The 25878-nt window shown below is 40.0% G+C and overlaps 1 protein-coding gene across 1 annotated transcript in view; it reads right to left on the reverse strand.

Moving 5' to 3' along the window:
- cfap20dc (CFAP20 domain containing) overlaps nt 1–22253 on the reverse strand; it is a 263203-nt gene extending 240950 nt beyond the window's left edge. Inside the window, exons 1-3 of the mRNA XM_052017624.1 lie at nt 22116–22253; nt 21709–21795; nt 4097–4190 (exon numbers count right to left, since the gene is read on the reverse strand). Coding sequence (XP_051873584.1) covers nt 4097–4190; nt 21709–21795; nt 22116–22136 — 202 coding nt within the window. The 5' untranslated portion in view covers nt 22137–22253. The remainder of the gene's footprint in view (nt 1–4096; nt 4191–21708; nt 21796–22115) is intronic.
- Between the last annotated feature and the right edge of the window lie 3625 nt (nt 22254–25878).

Raw genomic sequence — 25878 nt, forward strand, 5'->3', positions numbered from 1 at the left:
GCTCCGTAAGGCCATAGACTCGTTTCAATTCACCTCTCGCCACAATATACATCTCATTGGCTCTCCACTCTGCTCTGGACCACCTGGATAACAGGAACACATATGTCAGACTGTTGTTCGTTGACTATTGGTTGGCATTCAACACCATCATCCCCTCAAAACTTATTGTCAAGCTCCAAGTGCTGAGCCTCTGTACCTCCCTCTGCAATTGGATCCTCTACTTCCTAACTGAAAAACAACAATCACTATGGATCAGAAACCTCATCTCTTCCTCACTGACCATCAGCACAGGCACATATCAGGGCTGCATACTTAGCTCCCACTCTACTCATTCTAAACCTATAACTGTGTGACTAAGTATAGTTCCAATGCTGTCTACACATTCGCTGATGGCATCAATGTTGTTGGCAGAATCACAGATGGTGACGAGGAGGCATAGAGGAGTGAGATAGGTCGGTTGGTTGAGTGGTGTCGTAACATCAACCTCTTGCTCAACATCAGCAAAACCAAAGAACTAATTGTGGACTTTAGGAAGTCATGCATTAGTCCTTATTGAAAGGTCTGCGCTGTAAAAGGTGAGCAGCTTCAAGTTCCTGGGTGTCAGCATCCCGGAGGATCTATGCTGGGCTCAGCACACAGATGCAACAATGAAGGTGTGCCACTTTCTTAGAATTTAAGGATATTCAGCATGTTATCAAAGACTCTGACAAACTTCTACAAATGTAGAGTGCAAAGCATTCAGACTGGTTGCATGACGGCCTTGTATGGAACTCCAATGCACTGGAACGCAAGAGGCTACAGAGGGTGGGGACACAGCCAGTTCCATCAAAAGTACACCTCTCCCCATCATCAAGGACATCTACGAGAGGCAATGTCCCAGAAAGATGACATCTATCATTAGGGACCCCCACCATCTGGGCCATACCTTCTTCTCGATGCTGCCATCAAGCAGGAGGTACATGAGCCTGAAGTCCCAAACCTCAAGATTCAACAACAGCTTCTTTCCCACTGCCATCAGGTTCTTGAACCGACCTGAAAAACCCTAGTTCTACCTCAGACTACATTTCTTTTCTCTCTCTCGCACTAATGTCGTTATGTTTATTTTGTCATGCAAGTTGTGTATAATTTGTTAATTCAAGTTTATGTTAACTTATGTCTATAATGTTTGTAATGTATTGTGCTGCTGCAAACAGCTAATTTTCATACTTTGTGTATGATATGACAATAAACTTGAATGTTGCAAAACAATACAACTCTTTTCAAATCATGAAAGTGCATCAATGTCCTCCTTAATCCTTCAGTGAGCAACAAAATGTGACATTCAGCTGCTGCCACCTCAAAGGATCCTGTATGAAAATAGTCAACTCAAAGAGGCCCTGACCTCAGTGGGCGGAAAGTATGTGTTGCTGGAGTCCTACCTACATCGTTACACAGTCCCGTCTTCCTTGGTAAACCTAAGTGTGCAGAGATATTGGTCCTGAAACATATGGCTTGAAGTTCCCACTGAAAGAAAGCAACCAGCGTGATAACCACCTAAACACTTATTAGTCATTCCCAGGGTCAAAGAAGTACACGTGGTGACAGAGAGTATTTTTCTGCCAGTGTTAGCAATCTCCAGAGTGTTCTACAGCAGTTTCTAACAAATCTCCATTGCCAAACAGCAAGCGATGGAATGGAGATCTGGTGCAAAAAACAAACTAGTGGAGGAATTCAGCAGGTCAAGCAGCATAAATGGAAGCAGAGGGATAATCTACATTTTGGGTCAAGACCCTGCAACAGGACTGTGTGTGTAGAGATAGCCAGTCAAAGAGGTGAGCGGGAAGGATGAGACAGGGGCTGGCAGATGAAAGATGGAACCAAGTGAAGAAGGACATGATGAACAATTGGAGCCAGGTGGGGGAGGGATGGAGTCAGGAGACAGTTGTTGGTGGGTGATAGGTAGAGACAGAAAGAAAGAGAAAACGGGGGCAGGTCTGTGCCTGATAAAGAAGGTGATAAAGGAACTAGATAAGGGAGGGATGATGGAACCAGTTGGGGGAAGGGATAGAAGAACCAGAAAGTGAACCAGAAAGGGGGGGGGGGGGCGGGGTGGGGGGGCGGGGTGGGCAGGGAACCAGAAGGAAGGAGAGACATGGTCTTCACTATTAACATTTTGTGTCTCTTTCCACAGACATCACCTGACCTGCTGAGTGTTTCCAGTATGGTTCTGTTTGTATTTCAGTACTACAAACAGTTCTAACAGTTAAAAAAAAGAGGGACTACAGAAGATAAAAGATTTACTGGTATGATACTAGAGCTGAGAGATCATACCCATCACAAATGATTGAACGAGTCAGAGTTCTTTCCTCCAGAAGAAGAAAAAAAAGGTTTTTTTTTAAAATAACAGAAGACTTTGATAGGGTGGGTGTAAATACATTTCCATTTGAGGAAGACCACATCAAGGTGTTTTAAGTGAAAAGAAAGTCACCATGAAATGCAATAGAGAAGTCAGTCAAATGTTCTTTATCCAAACTGCTGCTATGATAGGAAACTTGTAATACAAGCAGTTGATTCAAATGCCAACATGCATTTGATTGATAAGTAACTGTGCAAGAAAAGAATTGGAAGATATACCAATAGGAGGAGGATGAGAGGCAGCTAGTGTGGAGAGTAAGCACTGGCATGGGTTTGTGGGGTCAGATAGCCTTTTCTATGGTGCAAATTCCTTGTAACTATACCTAACTCTAATTATACAAGTGGAATAGACAGTTACTTCACAACTATAATCTGTATATCATGTCTAAAGTGACCAAAAAGTTCAATTTTATCAAATTGTCATTTCAAAAAAATTTTTTTTAGTATTATTTCCTTCACTATTCTCACACCACAACAAAACATTCCTTTAAATGTCTTTAATTTAATTGTCTTAAACACATTCCTGGAATATGATAAATAAAAAGCAACACCAAGATTGACAAAATAGCAGAAGCTATTCTCAATACAGTTTGCAGCAGCAGTAAGAGTTTCTTCAACCACTAGGTTGGAACTAGGGCTTTACTCATTGGAGCGAAGGAGGATGAGGGGAGACATGATAGAGGTATACAAGATATTAAGAGGAATAGATAGAGTGGACAGCCAGCGCCTCTTTCCCAGGGCACCAATGCTCAAAACAAGAGGACATGGCTTTAAGGTAATGGGTGGGAAGTTCAAGGGAGACGTCAGAGGGAGGTTTTTCACCCAGAGAGTGGTGGTGGAGGCTGATACGTTGGTCAAGTTCAAGAGATTGTTAGATAAGCATATGGAGGAATTTAAGACAGAGGGATATGTGGGAGGAAGAGGTTAGATAGTCTTAGGTGTGGTTTGAAGGGCAACACAACATGGTGGGCCGAAGGGCCTGTATTATGCTGTATTGTTCTATGGTACTTGCTCTCTTCCAATGCGCTGTTAAAATGCATTGTCCAAGCTACCAACAGTAAACAAGGAACTTCTGGTTGTGAAGAGAAAATACAGATCTCAGTCCAAAACAACCATGGGTTTAACTTCTCTGCTCATTCTGAATTTTCTAATTATAAATGTTTCACTGTGTGAAAGTCCTCAACAACTCAACTCAATTTCCCCACAGGAAGTTCAGAAGAAACTGATGTCTATTTTGGGGAGTTGCTCTCATGCAACTCCAAGAAGCTCACTCAGAGCCTTATTTGCAGCAACTGTAATCAATGAGGTCAAGACATTTTGGGGGGAAAAAATGACGGAAGGAAAAAAAAGTTAGGAAATTAAGTACTTATACTATAAAACAGATGTGACACTGTATCTCTCTTAATATTATCTCTGCAAACATTACATACAATTTAAATATTGTACTTTTTAAAAAAAACACCAAACTCCAGTCGTTCTGCTTTGTTAACTGACCTACAAGCCCTTTTCTCTTCCATACATAATTCTTTACTGTGTAGCGTGCTCATGCTGAAAACACTGCAATTCAATGGATAGCAAGGATAAGGTACAGAAGTCTATGGCTTCATCTATTATTTCTGAACTTATGCATTGATTGTTATTTTATAAAATCATGTGCAACAACAACAAATAGGTCAATTTAAATAAACCTTCCATTACTTACGTGAATGCTTGCTATCCTTGGGTAATTGCATCTTGTTTCTCTGACAGCTACCTTCCAGTATATAAACATAGCTCTTCACTTCTTTGTCAAAAACCTGAAACAACAAGTGGCATTTGAGGTACAAAACAAAGAAGCAGCATTCCAAATATGCTCATTTAACTTCTCCAAGAAAAATTCTGAAGCACAATAAGAAAAAGCAATGCCAAAATTAATGGATTAGCAGAAGCCATAGTCAATATGCTGCTGCCATCTGTAAAAACCTATAACATTTTAACTAAGATATAAATCTGTTTCTCAGAAACAGATGGACCAAACAGGAAAAATGGATTATGGTTTTTCTCCAGTCTAAAATTGGTATAAAAGAGGCTATTATATTACTTGGCGAGTTTTTTCCCCCCCAAACATGAATTTGCATACCTGTTAGAATATTAACATCAGGAGTTACAAATGGAAAGAAGTTAAATCAACAATTTAAAAAGCTTTACAATTTTTAATGCATCATCACCCACCATAAGTTTAATCCTAAATGGTCTGGAGTTAATGGTCAATTGCTTTCAGGCATCCAGCAGCTATAACATTATAAAGCTCACTGAGCATCCAATCACATCAAAAAATCCTCACATTCATTGAACTAGGTAGACACAAATACAATTACAAATTACTTACAGAATTCAAAAGTTGCAGCTTATATATGAGAGATTGCAACTGAAATGTCAAACCTTAAACAATGAAAACTGTTTTATAAAGTTCATTGTTTTAAAATATTTTCATAATATTTCACTAAGATGTACAAAATTCTTTTAGGACTGGAGAAATTATTAAATAGTAATTCTAGTTTAGTATACTTTTACAATCTCATTCAAAAACAATCCAAAATTTCAGATATTTCAGAATCCAGTTCAGAAATACTTCAATTCATGCATTTTCCATCAATTCTGCTGGAGAAGGCTGAAGGCAGAACTGAAAGACGGCACAGAAGGTTGCTCCTGTACATTGGGGAGAGGAAATCAGATTGGTGATCACTTTGCGGAGCACCTGCGTTCAGTCCACAGGAGCATCCACGTGCTTCCTGTTGCCTACTACTTTAAGTCTCCATCCCACTCTGGCCAGTCTGTGGCCTCCTACACTTTATAACAAGGCCCAATGCAAGCTTGATGAACAGCACTTCAACTTCTTTCTGGGCACCTTGCAGTTTTCCAAACCCAACAATGAATTCCTCAACTTCCGATAACTCACTTTCTCTGCCATCCACCTCTGATATTGACCCAGTTTCTTTTCCCCCCCCCCCCTCATCATTAGTACACCCTGACCTGCCATTAGCCACACATCACAAAGAGGGTTACACTTCTTTGTCACCCTCCAACTGTCCCTATTAATAGCTCATCCCCACAGAATCCTTGGCTTCAACCAACCACAGATAATCCCTTTGTCCTATCCATCCTTCAAGCGGTTTCTCCACAACCTTAAAACTAACCTTCTCCCTCATTCCCCCCCTCCTCCCAGCCACCCCTCAACCTGTCCTAGTTCTAACTAAGAATCTTTCACTTGAAACATTAACTCTGATTTTCTTTCCAAGATATTGTCTAATCTGCTGAGTGTTTCAAGCATTTTCCAACACAGGACTAGCTCAGATAGACATCTTGGTCAGCATGGATGACTTGAGCTGAGGGGCCCGTTTCTCTGCTATATGACTCTGACTCTTTTCTCCCCCCCCAGATTTCCAGCACCTTCAGTTTTTTTTTAATTTTCAAAGTTGCAGTGTGTTTCAGAACGCCAACTGTTTCACAACCAACACTACTACCAAATCATGGATATGGGAGCATTGTAGGTCAAATAAATGTCAGTGTTTGGAAGGCCATTGTAACACAGCAGAGCAGATGTCTGCTAACCCCAAGTTCAGCATTAGCCCACCCTTGTGGACCACAGTCTTTGTTTCAGCATGAACCTGGGGAAAGTCTATCACTCAGAGGCCATCTCCCAAGACTTCAGCATGCCTCAGCCATGAACAACATAGTGCAGGAAACACTCAGTGGCTCAGGCAATATCTGTGGAAAGAGAAACAGTTAATGTTTCAGATCAAAACTTTGTTGGAACTGGGAAGGAGAGAAAGCAAGCATGACGAAATGAATTAAAGCAACTGTTAAGAGAAAAAGTTAATGTTTCAGACTGATAACTTTACTAATTTCTGAGGGTGTGTGTGTATATATACGAGATAGAGAGACAGACAGGGAGCGAGTGTGTGAATGGTTGGAAGTGGGATGATTCTCTTTCTCCCTCTCTCATTATTGGAATACAACTTTTATCCTGTGCTTCACTGAGTGCATTAAACATAATTATGACCAACTGAAATGGGGATTTACTTACTCAATCATCGGCTAATTTTTATTTGCACTTAGTTAAGTAACAATGAGTGAATAAGTCAAATAATGTCCTTTAGGAAAGCAAAAGTACTACAATTACCCTTCTGCCCCATAAGCAATTCTATACCCACAGCAACATGGTTGACATTTTACTGCCGTTCAAAAAGACCTTGCAAGACACTCAGTTGCATCAAACCAGAGTGAGCTGCAGATTCTTCTTTCCTTAAATAATTTTGTTTACTGGGGTGTTGTTTGCAGAACTCAGGTGTTCACCCACTGTTGCTGATACCCAATGTTTTACCACACTTATGGAGTGTGTGCACATCTTAATTACACAACACATTGATTTCTCTATTAAGCCTCATTAAGCTCCATTAGCAAATGATGTAACTGATCCCATGCCAATTGACATCAGGGTTTCAGTTCTTGAAAACCTGACCGCTGAAGCACATCATTGCCCGAACTTCTTGTGAAGCACTGAGACCAGGCATGGACCCAGCCTTCAGATTCAGTGACACTTAACTCAATTTAGTAGAAGTGGTAAACAGGCTCAAAAGAAGACATTAAAACAAGTCAGTAAAGGGAGCACATAGTCAGAGAAATTACAGCCAGGACCGAATCACCCTGAACAGTGCCAAAACAAATCCCATGACCTCATTTAGTTAACATTGAATGCTACAGTGCTCATTATTGTATTTATTGTTAGTATTTATTACTATCTATACTGTTTACTCTGTGAGCTTCATGTGAACTAGGGATTTCATTGTACCCTGGCATACATGACAACAAATTAATTTAATCTAATCTGCAACCCTCAAATTCCATCTGACAAATCAAGAAATGTAGCACAAACCACCTCTATAACCACTATTAACACAGTTGGAGAGCTTTCTGCAAGGGATAAACCCCATGTTGTCCAGATTCTGGACCATGAAGCCGGACAATGAAGCATACAACCTTCTATAAGCACAGCACTGCAAGATGCACCTGGACCAACACAAGCACAGGATACATCATACTGAGGATCTTGATGGCACTCCCCACTAGACTTTGGTACTGACTCCAGTTGTAGCACTGCTGAACAGCACCAGCAGAAGCCTGAAGAATGTTAAGGAGTATTCAAAAACAGAAGGATTAACTCTTGTTACCCAACAGCCTTCTGTTCCACACAGCAGCAGAAATATTATCAGCAATGAGAATTGCCTGAGAATACAAATTATGGAAACTTCTTGAAACCATCACATTGATAAGAAATTTCATCTTGTAGCTCACAGACAATTAGGATACATGTTACGATTCACATGGGAACCCTTAAACTCACAGCACCATGCGAGTGATATCTGTAACTCCCTAAACTACCTGAGATAAGTTTTATTTATGCAAGGAGCAGCAGGTGATAATCTTACCTGGAGCACATCCCCAATGTAGCACAGTGGGATATAATTATGTAGATCACTCCCATTTCCAGAGGGAGAAAGGAGACTATGGATTCCCCTACTCTAATGATACTGCAAGCCATAAGTTCCTATAAAAATCTTAATTGCACTTCTCAATGTTTAGTTTCGTCCATTTGCAAATTTTGTATCATGCTTGCATGGAATTGATTGCAATTCTGCAACATTATTACATTCTAGTAAGGCAGTCAAGAAAGAACAGTAGAGCTCATTTGAATGGAGTGAGGAATTCAAAACAAATTAAAATTACACTGCAAAATCCATTGCACTAAACATTTAGGCATCCACGTGGGCTGGATTTATTATTTTTTCCATAGTCAATGGAAGATAATCCAATCTGTAAAGCTAGATTGTCCACCATTGACTATGAATGGATGATAAGTACACTTATTTATTTAAAACTGATCTAAGACTTGTGTGATACTTTTCTTTTGGTTCCATTTAGCAGTTTATCACTATGCCTTGCAGGCTGCCCAAGCCTGTAGGGAGCTTTGAACATCTGATTAATGAGCTGCTGTCTGTCTTCTCTTATTTAATCCAATTAATTTACTATATTGATTTGGTCTCTAACTGTCACTAAAACAGAATGGTGCTCAGCACTACACCATCAATGTAAATAGTTCTGCTTAGTACTGGGCACTTTTGGCTCAGACAGGAAGTTGGAGATTAAATGAAAAGAACAAAATTAACAGCACCAAATAAAACAAGATGAGGGAGGCAGCAAACAAGCAGATTAATCAATTCTTTAAAGAAGCAAGCAACAATAGTAAGACGGATACCACATGGGGAACTGCTATATACACAAGATGTGTTCCTTAGCAAAAACAATACCAAAAACAAATCAGTATGTTTCCCCAATATTTCCAGAGAGCGACTGATACAAAATATACCATTATTCTGAATATTTTCCAGTCTATACTTAATTGCTGACACACATCTCATTTCATCTAATATTTCTGACTTCAAAGGGATGAGGAAAGCATCCTTGAGAAACACATGCAACATTTGATATTTAGTTCAGATCACAAGGAAGTGCTATTGTTACGCTCCAGACTACAATAAAATTAACTAGGTTAAATGGACACATCCCCAAACATAATATGCTCAAATCACTTTTAGGAATTAGCAGCTCATTCAACTGAGACTATAATCCAGGCAGAAGCTAAATTTGACAAAGATTTGCTCCTCAAATAGTTAAATGTTCAATTATAGGACGTTAACTTTGCTAACTTTATCTTCTCAGATGATTTTAAATGCAACTTTATTTTAATCCAATTAATACAAAGCTGTTGCAAAGTTAAACTAATGGCTACATACTATTCAAGCACTGCACTTGCATCAATAAGATCAGGCAGTGTTGTTTTAATTTCTGAAATTAGCAGCATACAAAATTACATTACCATGGTGTTAATAAACATTAGTTCATAAATTTTGTTTCTGATTTAATAAGAAATCAGCTCAGTCAGTGGCCTACATAAAATGTCAGTTTTTATTTAAATATAGATTGAAGTAACTAATGTAAAGAGATTCAAACTAATGAGTATTCGGCATAGAAACAGGCCAAAACAAATAAAAAAAAACAGGTGCTAGAAATCTGAAATAAAAACAAAATGTTGGAAATTCTCAGTAGATCAGGCAGCATCTGGGGAAAGAGAAACAGAATTATTGCTTCAGGTCAAAGACTCTTTCTCAGGAAGTTAGGAACTGACCATTTAGATAAATGTTGTTTGTACTATTCTTTAATCTCCTTCCCTTTCATTTTGCAAGATCCTAAGCGAATTCCATCATGAGTTAATGTTCCACTTTGTAACCAGTCCTTATTTAATTAATCCAAAAACAAAAATAACTAACTTGCTTCGGAGTCACAGAAGTAGGCCAATCAGTTCATCCTATCTGTGCCGGCTCTTCACCAGAGCAACCCTGCATGTGTGGAAACCCTGTCCATACCATTTTCTGGTTTTGAAAATTTCTACCAGGTCAAATTTATATTGTCTCTTTTCTAAAAAGATAAATCATATTATCTATCCCAATATTTGTAATCTGTCAGTTCTAGTACTAACCATAGTTATGTATTTTTTGCACTCTCTTTAGTTCTTCTACATCCTTCTTACCACAGAGACAACACTTGTGCAGTACAGTGGCCTAGTCACAGTTTTGTGCAAGCATTCACTTAACTTTTTTACTTATTTGTTCAAACGACTAACAACGCCAGCAGCTACTGTCCATCCCGAATTGTCCCTGAAACGTGGATGCAGTTAACAATGCTATCCTTGGCATGGTTTGTTTTTTTAAAACACACATGCCAGACAGGTCAAGATGGCAGATTTCCCTGAAGGCATGAACAAAATAGGTTTTAATGACAATTTATTACAATGAAACCGATCATTACACAGACCATTCTTTCTTTTCAAATTCCAGACTTAATTACTTGTATTTAAATTTCCCGGCTATTTTGATGGGATTTGAACTAATTTCCTTTGATGAAGACCTCTAGCTGCTGGTCTAGTAACTTAACCGCTATACCATCACACTCTGGTGCATGGGCTATTACTCTTTCACCTTTGGAATTATCTTTTGTGAATGTCCAGACCAGGCTGCTGAGGTCTGTATTTTTCAAGCTGCGAGTGATTTCTACTTTTCCCACCAAAGTGCATCATCTCAATCTTTGTTAATGTTCTTTACCCAGATAATTCCTTCCTCTTCAGGCTTTCCAACCTCTTCTTGCATTCATAGACTCAGAGTTATACAGCATGAAACCAGGCCCTTCAGTCCAACCTTTCCACACCAAAGTGCCTTCCTGAGCTAGTCCCATTTGCCTGCCTTTGGCCCATATCTCTCCAAATCTTTCCCATCCATGAACCTGTCCAGATGTCTTAAGCATTGTAATTGTACCCAACTCTACCACTTATTCTGACAGCTCAATCTACCCTGTGTGAAAAGCCTGTTTCTCAGTTCCCCTTTAAATCTTTCCCCTCTCACCTTAAACCTATGCCTTCTAGTTTTAGACACACAACCTGGGAGAAAGGCTATGCCCCTCATGATTTTATAAACCTCAATGAAGGTCACCCGTCACCCTCCTTCACTCCAGGGAAAATGGTCCCAACCTATCCAGTCTCTTCTCATAACTCAAGCCATCCAGTCCTGGCAACATCCTGGTGAACCTTTTCTGCATGCTCCCTTGCTTAATCACATCCTTCCTATAGTATGGTGACCAGAACTGCATACAATATTTCAGGTGTGGTATCACCAACGTCTTGAGCATCTGTAACGTGATGTCCCAACTCTTGTACCCAATGCCCAGTCTGATGAAGGCAAGCACACCATATGCCTTCCTCAGCAGTTTGCCTACCCGCATTACCACTTTCAGGGAACGACGTGCTTGTAACTCTAGGTCTCAGTTTTACTTCTCTCCCCAGTTCTGCCCTGGTTTAACTTCCCAACATGCATCACTTCACACCTGCCTAAGTTAAATCTCCATCAACCATTTCTTTCCCCACTTTCCCAGTTGATCTAGATCCTGTTGTATCCTTGGACAACCTTCTTAACTGCCCACCACACCACCAATTTTGGTGTCATCTGCAAACTTACTATAATTATGACCCCTACATTATCATCCAAATCATTAATATATTTGACAAGAAGGAGGGAACCCAGCACCGATCCCCATGGCACACTACTAATCGCAGGCCTCTAATCTCAAAAATAACCCTCCATAACCAAACTCTGACTCCTAACAATCCAATTTTGTATCCAATTGGCTGGCTAACAGTGGATACCACATGATCTCACCTTCCAGAACAGTCTATCATGTGGGACCATATCAAAAGCCTTGCTAAAGTCTATGTACACAATGTCTACCTCCCGGCCCCTGTCAATCCTCTTGGTTACTGCTTCAAAAAAAACTCAAATGCGTGAGACACAATTTCCCATGCACAAAGTCCTTGCCTTTCCAAACATAGACGGATGCTGTCGCTCAGAAACCCTCTGGTAACTTCCCCACCATTGATGTCAGGCTCACTGGCCCTGGCTTGTCCTTGCAGCCCAACTTAAAGAAAGACAGAACATTAGCCATCTTCCTAAGGAAGATACAAAAATCTATGCGGGGGCTTCAGTGATTTCTTCCCTTGCTTCCCAAGGTACATATGGTCAGGTCCTGGGGATTTATCCACCTTTGTGCACCTCAAGACCACCAACGCTACCTCTTTAGTAATATTGATATGTTTCACGACATCACTGTTCTCTTCCCTGAATTCCCTAGCTTCCATGAGCTTCTTTACTGATCTGCTCATCTTCAAATTCTACCAGAACTACTTATTCAAAAGTTCAAAGCATTATTGTAAATTATGAAAGCACTGGTCCTATTTATTATGCCAATTTTGTATTCATTCAGCACTTGTTCCTGAAGTTCACATGCCCCAAGCTTTGAAATGAACCAACTATGTAGCACCTCATAAAAGACTTGAGCTTTATGGAATTAAAACTCTTGACCATTTAACTACACTCTCCAACATTTGGTTTAAAATAGATTCCAGTATTTTTCTCATTATTGATATCAGATTGACTGGTCTGCAAGTACTAAGTATTGCCATGTCATCAGCTTTTGAACATACGAACAGCTGTCCACCATTCCTCTGGTATCACCTCATCTTCCATGTAGTTTTATTTTATATATATCCTCCCTAGAGTCCTCAAGTATGAATAAAAACATTATCTAATGTTGGTGTTTTTTGCTCTTAAAAGTCTGCAAGTTTGTCATTTTTTCCTCACTATTGCAAGCGCTATATTCTTTTTATGTTCATCAGCTGATAAAAATGACTATTTATTACTTTCTTCAGTAAAATGGTGGCATTGTCATTACATCTGCCACCTCTCATGTTACTGATGAGCTTATCTTGCTGCACTAGTGCTCATTTGGTTGCCTTTTTGTGCCTATGAAATATATTTTTATGCAAATTGTTAGCTAATTTTGTAATTTCTCTCTGCCATTCTATTGTTTTCATAAACTCTTCTCCCCTCATCTACTTCTCATTTGTAGATTTCTTGCATATCCTACTGTTCTTGGAATATTTCCTTCAGTTCCATAGGGACCTCTAAAAGCCCCATAATTAGCTTGTTTGGGGGCCTTTAGAGACTTACATTTCTCTTAAATGCATTAATTACCATTTTCCTCCTCCATCTGTCTCTGGTTTTCTTTTTAAAAGATCTTTATATGAGTTTACCTTGTTTATACCACACTCATTCCTTGACAATTTGATCATTTCCAAATTATTCTCAGTCTTTTGTTTTTCCTCTCAAACCTAATCTTGAATTCTGTTGATCTGAACATTATCCTTTCTTGTCTTATCTACTTTGCTTCATTACAAAAAGCAGCAATGTTTTGTTTTATTGTTGTATTTTTTCCCCCAAAAAAAACATTAACTAAAGAAATGTACCCAGTAAAATCTTTTCCTTCTTTCAGGATTGCTTCGTTTGGAACACAGAAGGATAAGATACGACTTAATAAAGAAGCCCAAATTATGAACAAAATTTTGAAAAATACAGAAACTAGTTTACTAACCCTTCAGGTCACTTCAAAGAAAGAACACGTTTACTATAACTGCCAAAAGAAGCAGATGCAATATGATTTTTTCCCCCAGCAGCAAGCCTTTATGTTCCAAAAGGCACAGCCTCCAAGGTAGAAGATGATTCAATGAAAATTTGTAAAATGGGATCAGATAAAAATTTTAAGGGGAAAAAAAATTGCAGGCAGTAAAGAGTAAAGAATATGACTCATTGGATATTCTTCCAGAAAGCTGGCACACACAAAGGGGTCAAATTGTCCTCCTTTAGTGGTACATTACACAGTAGGGCATATCACACATACATTGTAGACTCTCCACCTGATGAGTCCAAACAATTCTTTTCCCCCCCAAAAGTGGGAAAATCATTCTAAATTCAATATGCAGCTTCCATCTGCTCTTGCCATCTGACTTTTGTAGTTTTCACAGTCACAAAAACAGCAGCTGAGCATTGTGCAAAGTAGTTGATAACAATCTTATTACTTCATTGAGCATACCGTCCTATGAACAGTGGAGGCTGCTGAGAGTAATTCTGGATTCCAAAACAAACTACTAAATAACAAACGTAAAATAGTACCAATGCATGCTTTCCTAAATATGAACCTGTAATCCAGACTGACATTCTAGTGCAGTACAAAGGGAGCACTGCATTATCACAAGAAACAATTTTTTATGGAAATGTTGAATCAAGCCTCATTTGTATGCTCAGAAAGCATTAAAAAAAACAAAATTCCATGGTTCTTTCTAGATACCTTCATTATTACAAGTGTCCTGCTAATACTTAACAATACAGACAACAGAAGTTCTGATCATATATATCACTGTATGTAGGAACTTTGTGTGTAAATTGACTGCTGCATTTCCTGCATTACTACAAGTAGTAAACATCAAAGATCCTTGATTGACTGCAAAGCGGATTGGTTAAAGGACCGAACATCATGAGAAGCATTGCGCAAATACGTCTTTTGTTTTTAAAACAAGAGCTAGCTCAATGAAGGATTTTTATACAATTTCAAATCAACTGATTAATAATGAAAACTTGCTTGACTGCCACCAGCTAATAAACCCCTTTATACAACCAGAATTTTCCATAAAAATAGGATTGATTGCCCTTGATTTTTGCTCATCAGTCTTCTCAGTTCCACCATAGGCAATGGAGTGAATACCTCGCGTGGTGTTAATTATGGAAAATGTACATCTTATAAACCCATGTATTGAAATAATTTAGCTAACATAATGGATTTTACAGTTGTAAAAACAATTATTTTGTAAATGTCGTTTATGCTATTCTTTAAAAATCAAATCATCTCAATGTTCTGTACCTCACTCTCACCAATTATAAAACTGCATTCTGCAGTCCCTTGGTATAGACAACCACACACAGTATCGACAAATAAGCACATATTCCTGTAAAATGCTTTGTCAATTTTCAAACTTTACCAACCATTTGATGGTAGGAAGCCACTAATCAATGTCACCATCCACTCCGACAGCCTACAATGCATGCAAACCCTCAGTCACTGTTGTGGATACAAGATCAGTCTTCTGGAGAGTGAACACGTGGAAAGCATCTGGTCCAGATGACATCCCTGGCAGTGTCCTTAGATCCTGGGCAGATAAGCTGGCAGGGTGTTTGCAGATATTTTTAACCTCACCCTGGTTCAGTCAGAGGTCCCACCTGCTTTAAGAAGACCACTATCATCTTGGTACCCAAGAAAAACAAAGTAACATACCTTAATGACTACCACCCAGTGGCTCTGACATCCACCATTGTGAAGTGCTAGTCATGGCACACATTAACTCCAGCCGCACAGACAACCTTGACCCACTGCAATTTGCCTACTGCCAAACCAGGCCTATGGTAGATGCCACCTCCCTGGCCCTACGTTCATCTCTGGACCACCTGGACAGTAAAGATACCGACTATTATTTATTGACTACAGCTCTGCCTTCAATACTATAATTCCAAGCAAACTCATCACCAAACCCCTGGACCTGGGACTCAACACCTCCCTTTGCAATTGGATCTTTGACTTCCTAACCAAAAGACCGCAATCACTGAGGATGGGCAGCAATACTTACACCATAATTATCCTCAAAACTGGTGCTCCACAAGGCTACATCCTCAGCCCCTCACTCTACTCCCTATATACTCACGACTGCGTAGCCAGATTCTGCTCTAACTCCATCTACAAGTTTGCAGATGATACCACCGTAGTGGGCCGTATCTCAAATAATGATGAACAGGTAGGAGATAGAGAACTCAGTGACATGGTGTCATGACAACAACTTTTCCCTCAACATCAGCAAAACAAAAGAGCTCATCATTGAATCCAGGAAGGGGTGGGGAGGGGAGGGGGGTGCTGGGGGCAATGCATATGCTCCTGTTTATATCAACGGTGCTGAGGTCAAGAAGGTTGAGAGCTTCAAGTTCCCAGGAGCAAACATCAATAGCCAGTCCTGCCTAACCATGTTGATGCCATGGCCAAGAAAGCTCACCAGAACTTCTACTTCCTCAGGAGGCTAAAGAAATTTGGCACAATAACTTTGACCTTCATCAATTTTTATCAATGCACCACAGAAAGCATTCTATCTGGATGCATCACGGCTTGGTACAGCAACTGCTCTGCTCTGACTGCAGGAAACAACAGAGTTGTGGACACCTCTCAACACATCACAGAAACCAGCCTCCCCTCCATGGACTCTGTCTATACTTCTTGCTGCCTCGGTAAAGCAGCTAGCAACATCAAAGACCCCACCCACACCAGACATTTTCTCTTCTCCCCCCCCTCCTGTCGGGCAGAAGATATAAAAGCCTGAAAGCATGGACCACCAGGCTCAAGGAAAGCTTCTATCCCGCTGTTATGAGATGACTGAATGGTTCCCTAGTATGACAAGATGGACCCTTGACCTTACAATCTACTCATTGTGACTTTGCCCCTTATTGTTGACCTGCACTGCACTTTCTTTGTAACTGTAACAGTTTATTCTTCACTCTATTATTTTACCTTGTATTACCTCAATGCACTGTTGTAATGAATTGATCTGTACGAATGGTATGCAAGACAAGTTTTTCACTGTACCTCAGTACGTGACAGTAATAAACCAATTTACTGGAAGTCTGACAAAATCAAGTTTCTTGTCAAGTTCAATGAAATGTTTAGACATTACTGAATGACAATTTAAGAATCATAAGCTAAGTGTTTACAGATGTTGAAATTCCAGTATGCACAGCTTTGAAAGGAATTTACAAGTGGCAGAAAGTTTCTCATGGTACAGTATTATTACAACAACTGACAGTGAGTAAATCAAAAATAAGCCTAATGACTGAAAAGAAAACTGGTTCCAAATCTGCTTGGCACTTCCTATATTTTCTCGGTTTCTGCAAATAGAACTACACCTTATCAATAAATCTGCCAACGTTGAAAAAAAACTTAGTTTGACTCATCAGATCAAGGATCTGCAAGGTATGTGCCATGAAACAGTATACCACTGGAGGAGGATAATTTGACCCCATATCTGTGCCAGCTCTCTGAAAGAGTATCCAATAAGTCACGTTTCTTGCAAGAGACTGCAGATGCTGGAATCTGAAGCAAAAGACAAACTGCTGGAAGAACTCAGTAGGTAAAGCAGCATCCATGGAGGCAAAGAGATGGTCGATGTTTTGGGTCTCTCTTGACAGCCCTGTAACCTTTGCCCTTCAAATCTTTATCCAATTCTGCGTAAAATAAATATTATTGAATATTCTTCCACCTTCCTTGCAGGCAGGGCATTCCAGATCCTTAAAAAAGTGTAGATGTAGTTCTGCATTGCAAGAACACCTTGCTTTCTAATGGAGAAAAAGACATTATAATGCCCTAGGTAAGTAGACTCTGTTCAACAAGTAGTATGTTTAACAAAAGAGTTTTGTCCCATACGAATCAATGTGAAAGCTTAACAATTATTCGGTATATAATATTCTGATTCATACCCCTAATATAATGAAACTGTACAGTTGAAATAGCAAATCACAGCCCTAAACCCTACACTCATCTCTGGAGGCATCTGGACAGCAAAAACACCTATGTTAGAACACTGTTTATTGTCTACAGCACTGCCTTCAATACTATAATTCCAAGCAAACTCATCATCAAACTCTAAGACCTGGGACTCAACACCCCCCTTTGCAAGTGGATCCTTGACTTCCTGACGAACAGTCCCCAATCACTAATGATAGGTAGCAATACCTCCACCATGATTTCTCAACACTGGTGCCCTACAAGACTGTATCCTCAGCCTCCCTGCTCTGCCCCACGTACACTAATGACTGCATGGCCAGATTCTGCTCTAACTCTATCCACAAGTTTGCAGATGATACCACTGTAGTGGCCCGTATCTCAAATAACAACGAGTTGGAGTACAGGCAGCAGATAGAGAGCCTAGTGACATGGTGTCATGACAATAATCTTTCCCTCAATGTCAGCAAAACAAAAGAGCTGGTCATTGACTTCAGGAAGGGGAGCAGTGCACATGCTCCTGTCTACATCAACGGCGCTGAGGTCGAAAGGGTTGAGAGCTCCAAGTTCCTAAGAGTGAGCATCATCAAGAGCCAGTCCTGGTCCAACCACATAGACGTCACGGTCAAGAAAGCTCACCAACGCCTCTACTTCCTCAGGAGGCTAAAGAAATTTGGCATGACCCCTCTGACCCTCACCAATTTTTATCGATGCACCATAAAAAGCATCCGATCTGGATGCATCACAGCTTGGTATGGTAAATGCTCTGCCTGTGACCGCAAGAAACTGCAGAGTTGTGGACACAGCTCAGCACATCACAGAAACCAGCCTCCCCTCCATGGACTCTGTCCATACTTCGCTGCCTTGGAAATGCAGCCAGCATAATCAAAGCCCCCACCCACCCAGGACATTCCCTCTTCTCCCATCGGGCAGAAGGTACAAAAGCCTGAAAGCACATACCACCAGGCTCAAGGACAGCTTCTTTCCTGCTGTTATAATACTATTGAACAGTTCCCTAGTACGATAAAATGGACTCTTGACCTTACAATCTACCTCGTTATGAGCTTGCACCTTATTGTCTACCAGCACTGCACTTCTTCTGTAGCTGTGACACTTTATTCTGCATTCTGTATTGTTTTACCTTGTATGACCTCAATGCACTGTGTAATGAATTGATCTGTATGAACAGTATGCAAGACACGTTTTTCACTCTACCTCGGTATAAGTGACAATAATAAGCCAATTCCAATTCTAAATATCCAACTCTTTTGACTCTAGCCCACTTACAATATTCCATAAAAACACTAAGATACATGTAAAAGCATAAGCAGTCAAGGACCCCTGTATGACACAAGATTTTGAGACATCATTAAACATGAATTTAAACCACAATTTAATGTTAAGGGTTACAAACCGTTGCCATTTCCATTGATATATGCATCAAGGTAGAGTTATCTGACACAATTTATCTGCAAGATTTCATCTTTGATATTTTGTCAGCTTTATATAGCTGATTTATTCATAGTGTTATAAAATTAAGTTATGCAGACAGGCATGGGTAAATCTCACTGAGCTGACAACAATATAAATCAGGTTAGTGAAAATAATTTGAAGCTCATGATGATGAAAGTACCAATCCAATGTAGATTAAAGAAGAGATGGGAAGGAAAAGGTTATTTATGTTAGTTTTGTTACAATGGCTGGCTTCTAAATCTGCTCAAGTGCCTTATCTTAGATTCATTCAGGTCATGATTATAGCCCAAAAAAAAGAAATGAAAGTGATAAAATTAGATAAAAAATAACCACAAAGTTTTGATATTATATATTAGAGAGAATCTGTTTTCATATATTCAAAAAGAATAGACCTCGGGTCAGAACATATAGCAAATCAAACTACATCAATAGACACATCACAAAGGAAATCAAAAGAAAAACTGAATAAAAGGAAATGACCAGAAAATCTATATTTTAGTCAGATACAAAGTGATAATTAAGAAAGTTCCTCGAATCTATACATTTCATTGTTAGTGAAAAGAACAGATGACACACTGGCAACACAATGACAGTGCAAATATTCCCTCCCCCCACCACATCAAATGCATGAAAATGTTGTTTGTATGATAATCCTCAAAAAAAAATTGCATTGTAACATTTTTCCACTTTCCAGTTCAGGCTATATATTTCACTGGAATTACAGACTACATTTACATTCTGGCTGGCCATCATTTGGTATCTTTAAGGCACCCAAGAGTCTTCATTACCAGGAGTCTTCCCACACATGGAAGTAGTCTTGATTCAGAAACGTAGTTAGGAAAGTTATTTTATCATCTTGAACAAAGGTGCCAATGCTTTTTGAAACAGCACTCTTGGCATTTTTCTTCTTTACTTAAGGGTTAGGGAGAATGTATCAAGAAAAATACTAAGGATTGCAATATAAACTGAATAGTACCAATTTAAATACGCTATAGAAACACAGAGACTTGGAGAGTTGTGTGCATAAATCTTTGAAAATGACAGGATGTTGATAAGGCAGTTAAAAGAAAGTGAAATCTTTACTTTATAAATAGGAAGTACTGAAAAAAACTGTGGAATGCATTTGTAAATCACAGATTTGGTGTCAACTGGAATTGAAATTTTGGGTGCTGCACCTTAGCAAGGACATCCTTGGAGTGGGATACTAAGAATCATTTTCAACAGTTCTTCCATCTTCAGAGCAGAGAAGATAAAAGAATAATTTATTGAGGTTATCAAGCAAGCTAAATATGTTAAATGGCCACAAATTTCTCTGCATATGAAAGACCGAGGACTCATGCAACATTAGTTACAGGGGCCTCACCTGACTGACTCTTCTGTTGGGAATCCAAGGCAACCATCTTCTTCTACCATGAAGCCTTTTCACAGTGTTTGTTCTAATCATCCACCTCCTGCACCCTTTTGCTGCTGAAGATTTAAGATCTTTAGATCATCTCTACACTTTGTCATGCAATCCCCTTCCAATGAAGTATTTGCCCCCAACCACTCTATAAGCTCTTCCCATCACCCTAACTGTCTTTCTGACCAGCATGAACCTCACCCTTCTTTAAACTACCATGGCCTGGCCAATTCCTATCATAGACAATGTCTTGGGTCTTGCGAGATAGTACAACCAAGCGCAATTCTATCACTATCCTATTTAGGATCCTTCAAGCAGTAATGCCTTCACTTTTTTTTTTGATGTGCCATACAATTTCTAGTTCAGCTTCTGAAGCAGACTTTATGGAATATTTGTGGACAGAACATGTAACAGGAAACCTCTTCAACAAATCACACCAAAGAATACCCATTGGCTTTTTCCAGGAGTAATGATCAGAGAGCTTATAGTTTAAAATTCATTTATATATGAATGCATGAGCACAACACTTTCTACTATTTTTAAATATGAGACTAATGAGTAAATAGCTCAAGGTCAAACCATTGCCTTCACATCAATGCAGGATAGATTGGCAAGGACTAAAGAGACACAAACAGTGGAGAATTGGAACATCTTTGACATGAGCTTCCAAATTAGTTTGTTTAATTGCAGGAACATGAAAAATCACCACCAAAGGCTTCCTCCCAAGTTGCACACCATCCTGACTTAAATATGTTGCCACTCCATCACTGCTGGGTTAGGCATAATGAAATAACTAATGAGAATATATGAATGTGAACATGCCATCTAATCTTCCCCAAAATCCAGCCCCATTGATTCCAGTTCATGAATTTGCAAAGCTAATATAGATAGTCTACTTCAAACACACCAGCACAAAAGCCAAAGCTGACATTTCAGTGCACAGTCATTGTGCTGTTTAAACCGAGGCCCGACTTTGCTCCCCCTGTGAATATAAAAGCAGAAGTATCATTGCCGATATCCTGGTCATTGTTCCTCTCTCAAACAACCACAAGACATGATTACTTTGCTATTATTTTATTCTGGATTTTGGGATTGTGTTGTGCTCAACTTGGCTGCAGCATTTCCCAGAGGACAATAGTGATCACACTTCAAGAGTATATCACTGTGTCAAATATACTTCCTGAAGTAAAATCTATGTAGTTCCAAGTCTTCTGCCATCAAATGTGTTTAACAAAACTGTCTTGTAAAATATTGTAAAAAAAATGTCGGATGTAAGCAAATGCAGTAAATACAGAGTTTAAAATATGGTTTTCAAAGCAATTTCACCAGTTTTTCATATCAGAAAAAATGTACATCTCTTGCCAATAACTTACTTTCTGGACTGCAGGACTTCCACAAAGCTTCCATCTTGCAACTGGATCTTTGCCTTGTGAACTGAAGATTTCTACAAAGGATCCTCCCTTTATTTAAAAGAAAGTAGGTTTGTTTGCCAAGTTAATAAAGTATTCGCTCTTAAAATGGAAAGCATGACACTACAGGGCGGTAAGGATATCGATGATTCAGCCAATAACTGACCATTAATTTACCCAACAACAAATGCAACGGTTAAAAAAAGTTCTAAGTTTAAAATTTACGTTATACTAAGTAGAACAGCAAAATCAATCAACCACAAGAGACATTAGTATTTCCCTAAAACATAAAACCTCATATTTCTATCAAATATTAAAATTGTTATTATTTGGCGCATTGTTCATTCACGCATTTTGCAAAGGTGCAATACCTGGTACTCGTTCTTGAACATAATGCACAACAGCAGAAAACCCCGTGTGTCAACGCGACCAACGACCGACTTTCACCGGACTTGGGCCAACCTGTCTCCCACCGGCCAACAACTTGCAACTTCAGCCACCATCTTGTACCTGTTGACCATCCGTCCAATCAGAGGGCGGAGTAACGCCGGTCACTAGGAGCGCGCGAACGAAACCTTTCGCGTCGTTATGGTGACGCGGACGCTGAAACTCGAGCGTTGACGGTTTGTCGGCTCTGCGCATGCGCCCAACCTACAGCCCGGGAGCGGTCAGCGCATGTGCACCCTGGCTTCGCTTTGTGGTGCACGGCGACAGTTGGGGGGTGGAGCAATGCAGCCAGCAACTCCACATCATTTTAAAGTTTCAATTTAACGGCTTCACAGGCTGCTAATGAAAACAATGGGCCTTAAGGCTGCATTTTAGGATCCGAACAGGTCATTAATGACTATTCGGTGCAATACAGAGGGAATACTGCTTTGTGAGAGGTGTACTCTTCTCAAAGAGATAGAGCCATAGCTTCATAAAGTGGGGAAACATGCCCTTCAGCCCATCTTATCCATGCCAGCTTCCATCTGTCGTAATCTTCTTTGCCGCGGCATTTTAAGTGTTAATCTAATTCTTATATATTACGGAATTTACTGCCTGCCCCAGCCACTCAGGGAGTGCACTGCAGATTTCAACCACCTGCTGGGTGAAACAAATTCTTCCTCAAATACCCTCTAAATGGTAGGACCCCAGGAAGTACTGAGGGACCTATTGTGGAACATGTTCAAGGATCCCTGAAAGCAGCAGCACAGGAAGACAAGGTGCTTAGAAACATAGAACATAGAAAAACCACAGCACAATTCAGGCCCTTCGGCCCACAAAGCTGTGCCGAACATGTCCCTACCCTAGAAATCACTAGGTTTAACCATAGCCCTCTCTTTTTCTCAGCTCCATGTACCTCTTAAAAGACCCTATCGTATCCGCCTCCACCACCGTTGCCAGCAGCCCACTCCACACACTCACCACTCTCTGAGTAAAAAGCTTACCCCTGACATCTCCTCTATACCTACTCCCCAGCACCTTAAACCTATGTCCTCCTGTGGCCACCATTTCAGCCCTGGGGAAAAGCCTCTGACTATCTACCCGATCAATACCTCTCATCATCTTATGTACCTCTATCAGGTCCCCCCTCATCCTCTGTTGCTCCAAGGAGAAAAGGCCGAGTTCCCTCAACCTACCTTCATAAGGCATACTCTGCATTCCAGGCAGCATCCTAGTAAATCTCCTCTGCACCCTTTCTAGGCTTCCACATCCTTCCTGTAGTGAGGCGACCAGAACTGAGCACAGTACTCCAAGTGGGGTCTGACCAGGGACCTATATAGCTGCAACAATACCCCTCGGTTCCTAAATTCAATTCCCCGATTGATGAAGGACAATACACCATATGCCTCCTTAACCACAGAGTCAACCTGAGCAGCCGCTTTGAGCGTCCTATGGACTCGGACCCCAAGATCCCTTTGATCCTCCACACTGCCAAGAGTCCTACTATTAAGACTATATTCTGCCATCATATTTGACCTATCAAAATGAACCACTTCACACTTATCTGGGTTGAACTGCATCTGCCACTTCTCAGCCCAACTTTGCATCCTATCTATGTCCCTCTGTAACCTCTGACAGCCTCCAAACTATCCACAACACCCCCAACCTTTGTGTCATCTGCAAACTTACTAACCCACCCCTCCACTTCCTCATCCAGGTCGTTTATAAAAATCACAAAGAGTAAGGGTCTCAGTACAGATCCCTGAGGTACACCACCGGTCACCGATCTCCATGCAGAATACGACCCTTCAACAACCACTCTTTGCCTTCTGTGGGCCAGCCAGTTCTGAATCCACACTGCAATGGCCCCATGCCTCCTACTTTCTCAATAAAGCCTTGCATGCGGTACCTTATCAAATGCTTTGCTGAAATCCATATACACTACATCTACTGCTCTCCCTTCATTGATGTGTTTAGTCACATCCTCAAAAAATTCAATCAGGCTCATAAGGCAGGACCTGCCCTTGACAAAGCCATGCTGACTATACCTCTCCAAATGTTCATAAATCCTGCCTCTCAGGATCTTTTCCATTAGCTTACCAACCACTGAGGTGAGACTCACCGGTCTACAATTCCCCGGGCTATCCCTATTCCCTTTCTTGAACAACATTTGGTTACGAAGGCATACAGGATGCAGTCCAGAGAAAAGGTCTCAACCCAAAACATCAACTGTCCATTTCCCTCTACAGATGCTACCTGACCTGCTGAGTTCCTCCAGGAGCTTGTTTTTAACTCCAGATTTCAGCATCTGCAGTCTCTTCATTAGCCAGAATAGAATACAAAAGCAGAAAGATCGTGGTACAACAATGTAAAACATTGGTTAGGCTACATCTGGAATACTGTGTGCAGTTCTGGTTGCCATACTGTAGAAAGAATGTTATTGCACTAGAAGGGGTGCAGAGGAGATTCACCAGGATGTTGCCAGGAATGGAGCATTTCAGATGTGAGGAGAGACTGGATAAGCTGAGTTGGTTAGGGATTGAAGATTTAGAGCCATTTCGCTTGGAAGTATCCCACTGTGTCCATGCTGATCATCAAGTACCTGCCTGTATTTATCCCATTTTCCCACACACAGCCCGTAGCCTTCTTTGAAAGACATTTCAAGTGCTCATTTAAATACTACTTAAATGTTGTGGAAATACCTGCTTTCACCACACCCTTAGGTAGTGCATTGAGTGCATTTCAAGTTTCAATTGCTCCCTGAGTGAAAAAATTCTTCCTTTAATCCCCTCTAAATCTCCACTCCAAAGGAGGAAAAATATTTTAGGTTAATGACCTTCCAGCAGAGCAGCTTGTAGTCATATAAAAATCACACCATAAAGAATTTCATTCTTGATCTGATTTTATTTTATTTTCATTTTAAAAATCCAGAGATCAGTGGAAGCAGAAACATTCAATCAGTTCAGGGCTGAGGTAGACCAATGTTTGGACCATAGCAAGAAAGTGGTGCTGAACCATGATCTTATTGAATAGTGGAGCAGGCTGAAGGGGCAATATGGCTACTCCAGCTTCCATTTCTTAAAACTTTATCATTCTATAATTCTACCATGCCGTTTCAGGAAAGGGCACATCCTATGTGAAATAAAAAGGCTGTTATACACCAAAGTTGAGTTTATTGTCATATGCACAAGTACACGTATGCACAGGTGAAATGAAAAACTTACTTGCAGCATCATCACAGGCACATAGCATCATATAAGGAGCATTCACAAGAAAACATAAATTATACACAATTTTTACAAGAAAGAACACAAGCAGAATAAGAAAAAAGGTTGTGTGGATACTTTTGTGAAGGTGTCCATATTGCAAAATTATTGGTGCTCTATTCATCACTGAGAATTGCAAAGAATTACTCACCCTTTCAAGGATTAAGTCTAATGAAGGAACTGTATGTAAACTGTGTTACGAATCAGCAACAAAAGAAACACACTGAGTCATGATTCAGTGTTAAAAACTATTTTATTAATCACTACTTATGATAATAAGAAAAATAAAAGTAAAAATGTTAGTATGTTAGAAGTAAAAATGTTAAACCTTGAACATTAACCCCAAAACTAAACTCTTTGTGTATGTGTGGCAATGTCCCAAACTCCAAGTCCAGGAATGGTTCTTAAAGTTCAGTTCAACAAGTCATAAGGTGAAACATGA

This window comes from Pristis pectinata, chromosome 6, assembly GCF_009764475.1.
Source record: "Pristis pectinata isolate sPriPec2 chromosome 6, sPriPec2.1.pri, whole genome shotgun sequence".
NCBI classification, from domain to species: Eukaryota; Metazoa; Chordata; class Chondrichthyes; order Rhinopristiformes; family Pristidae; genus Pristis; species Pristis pectinata.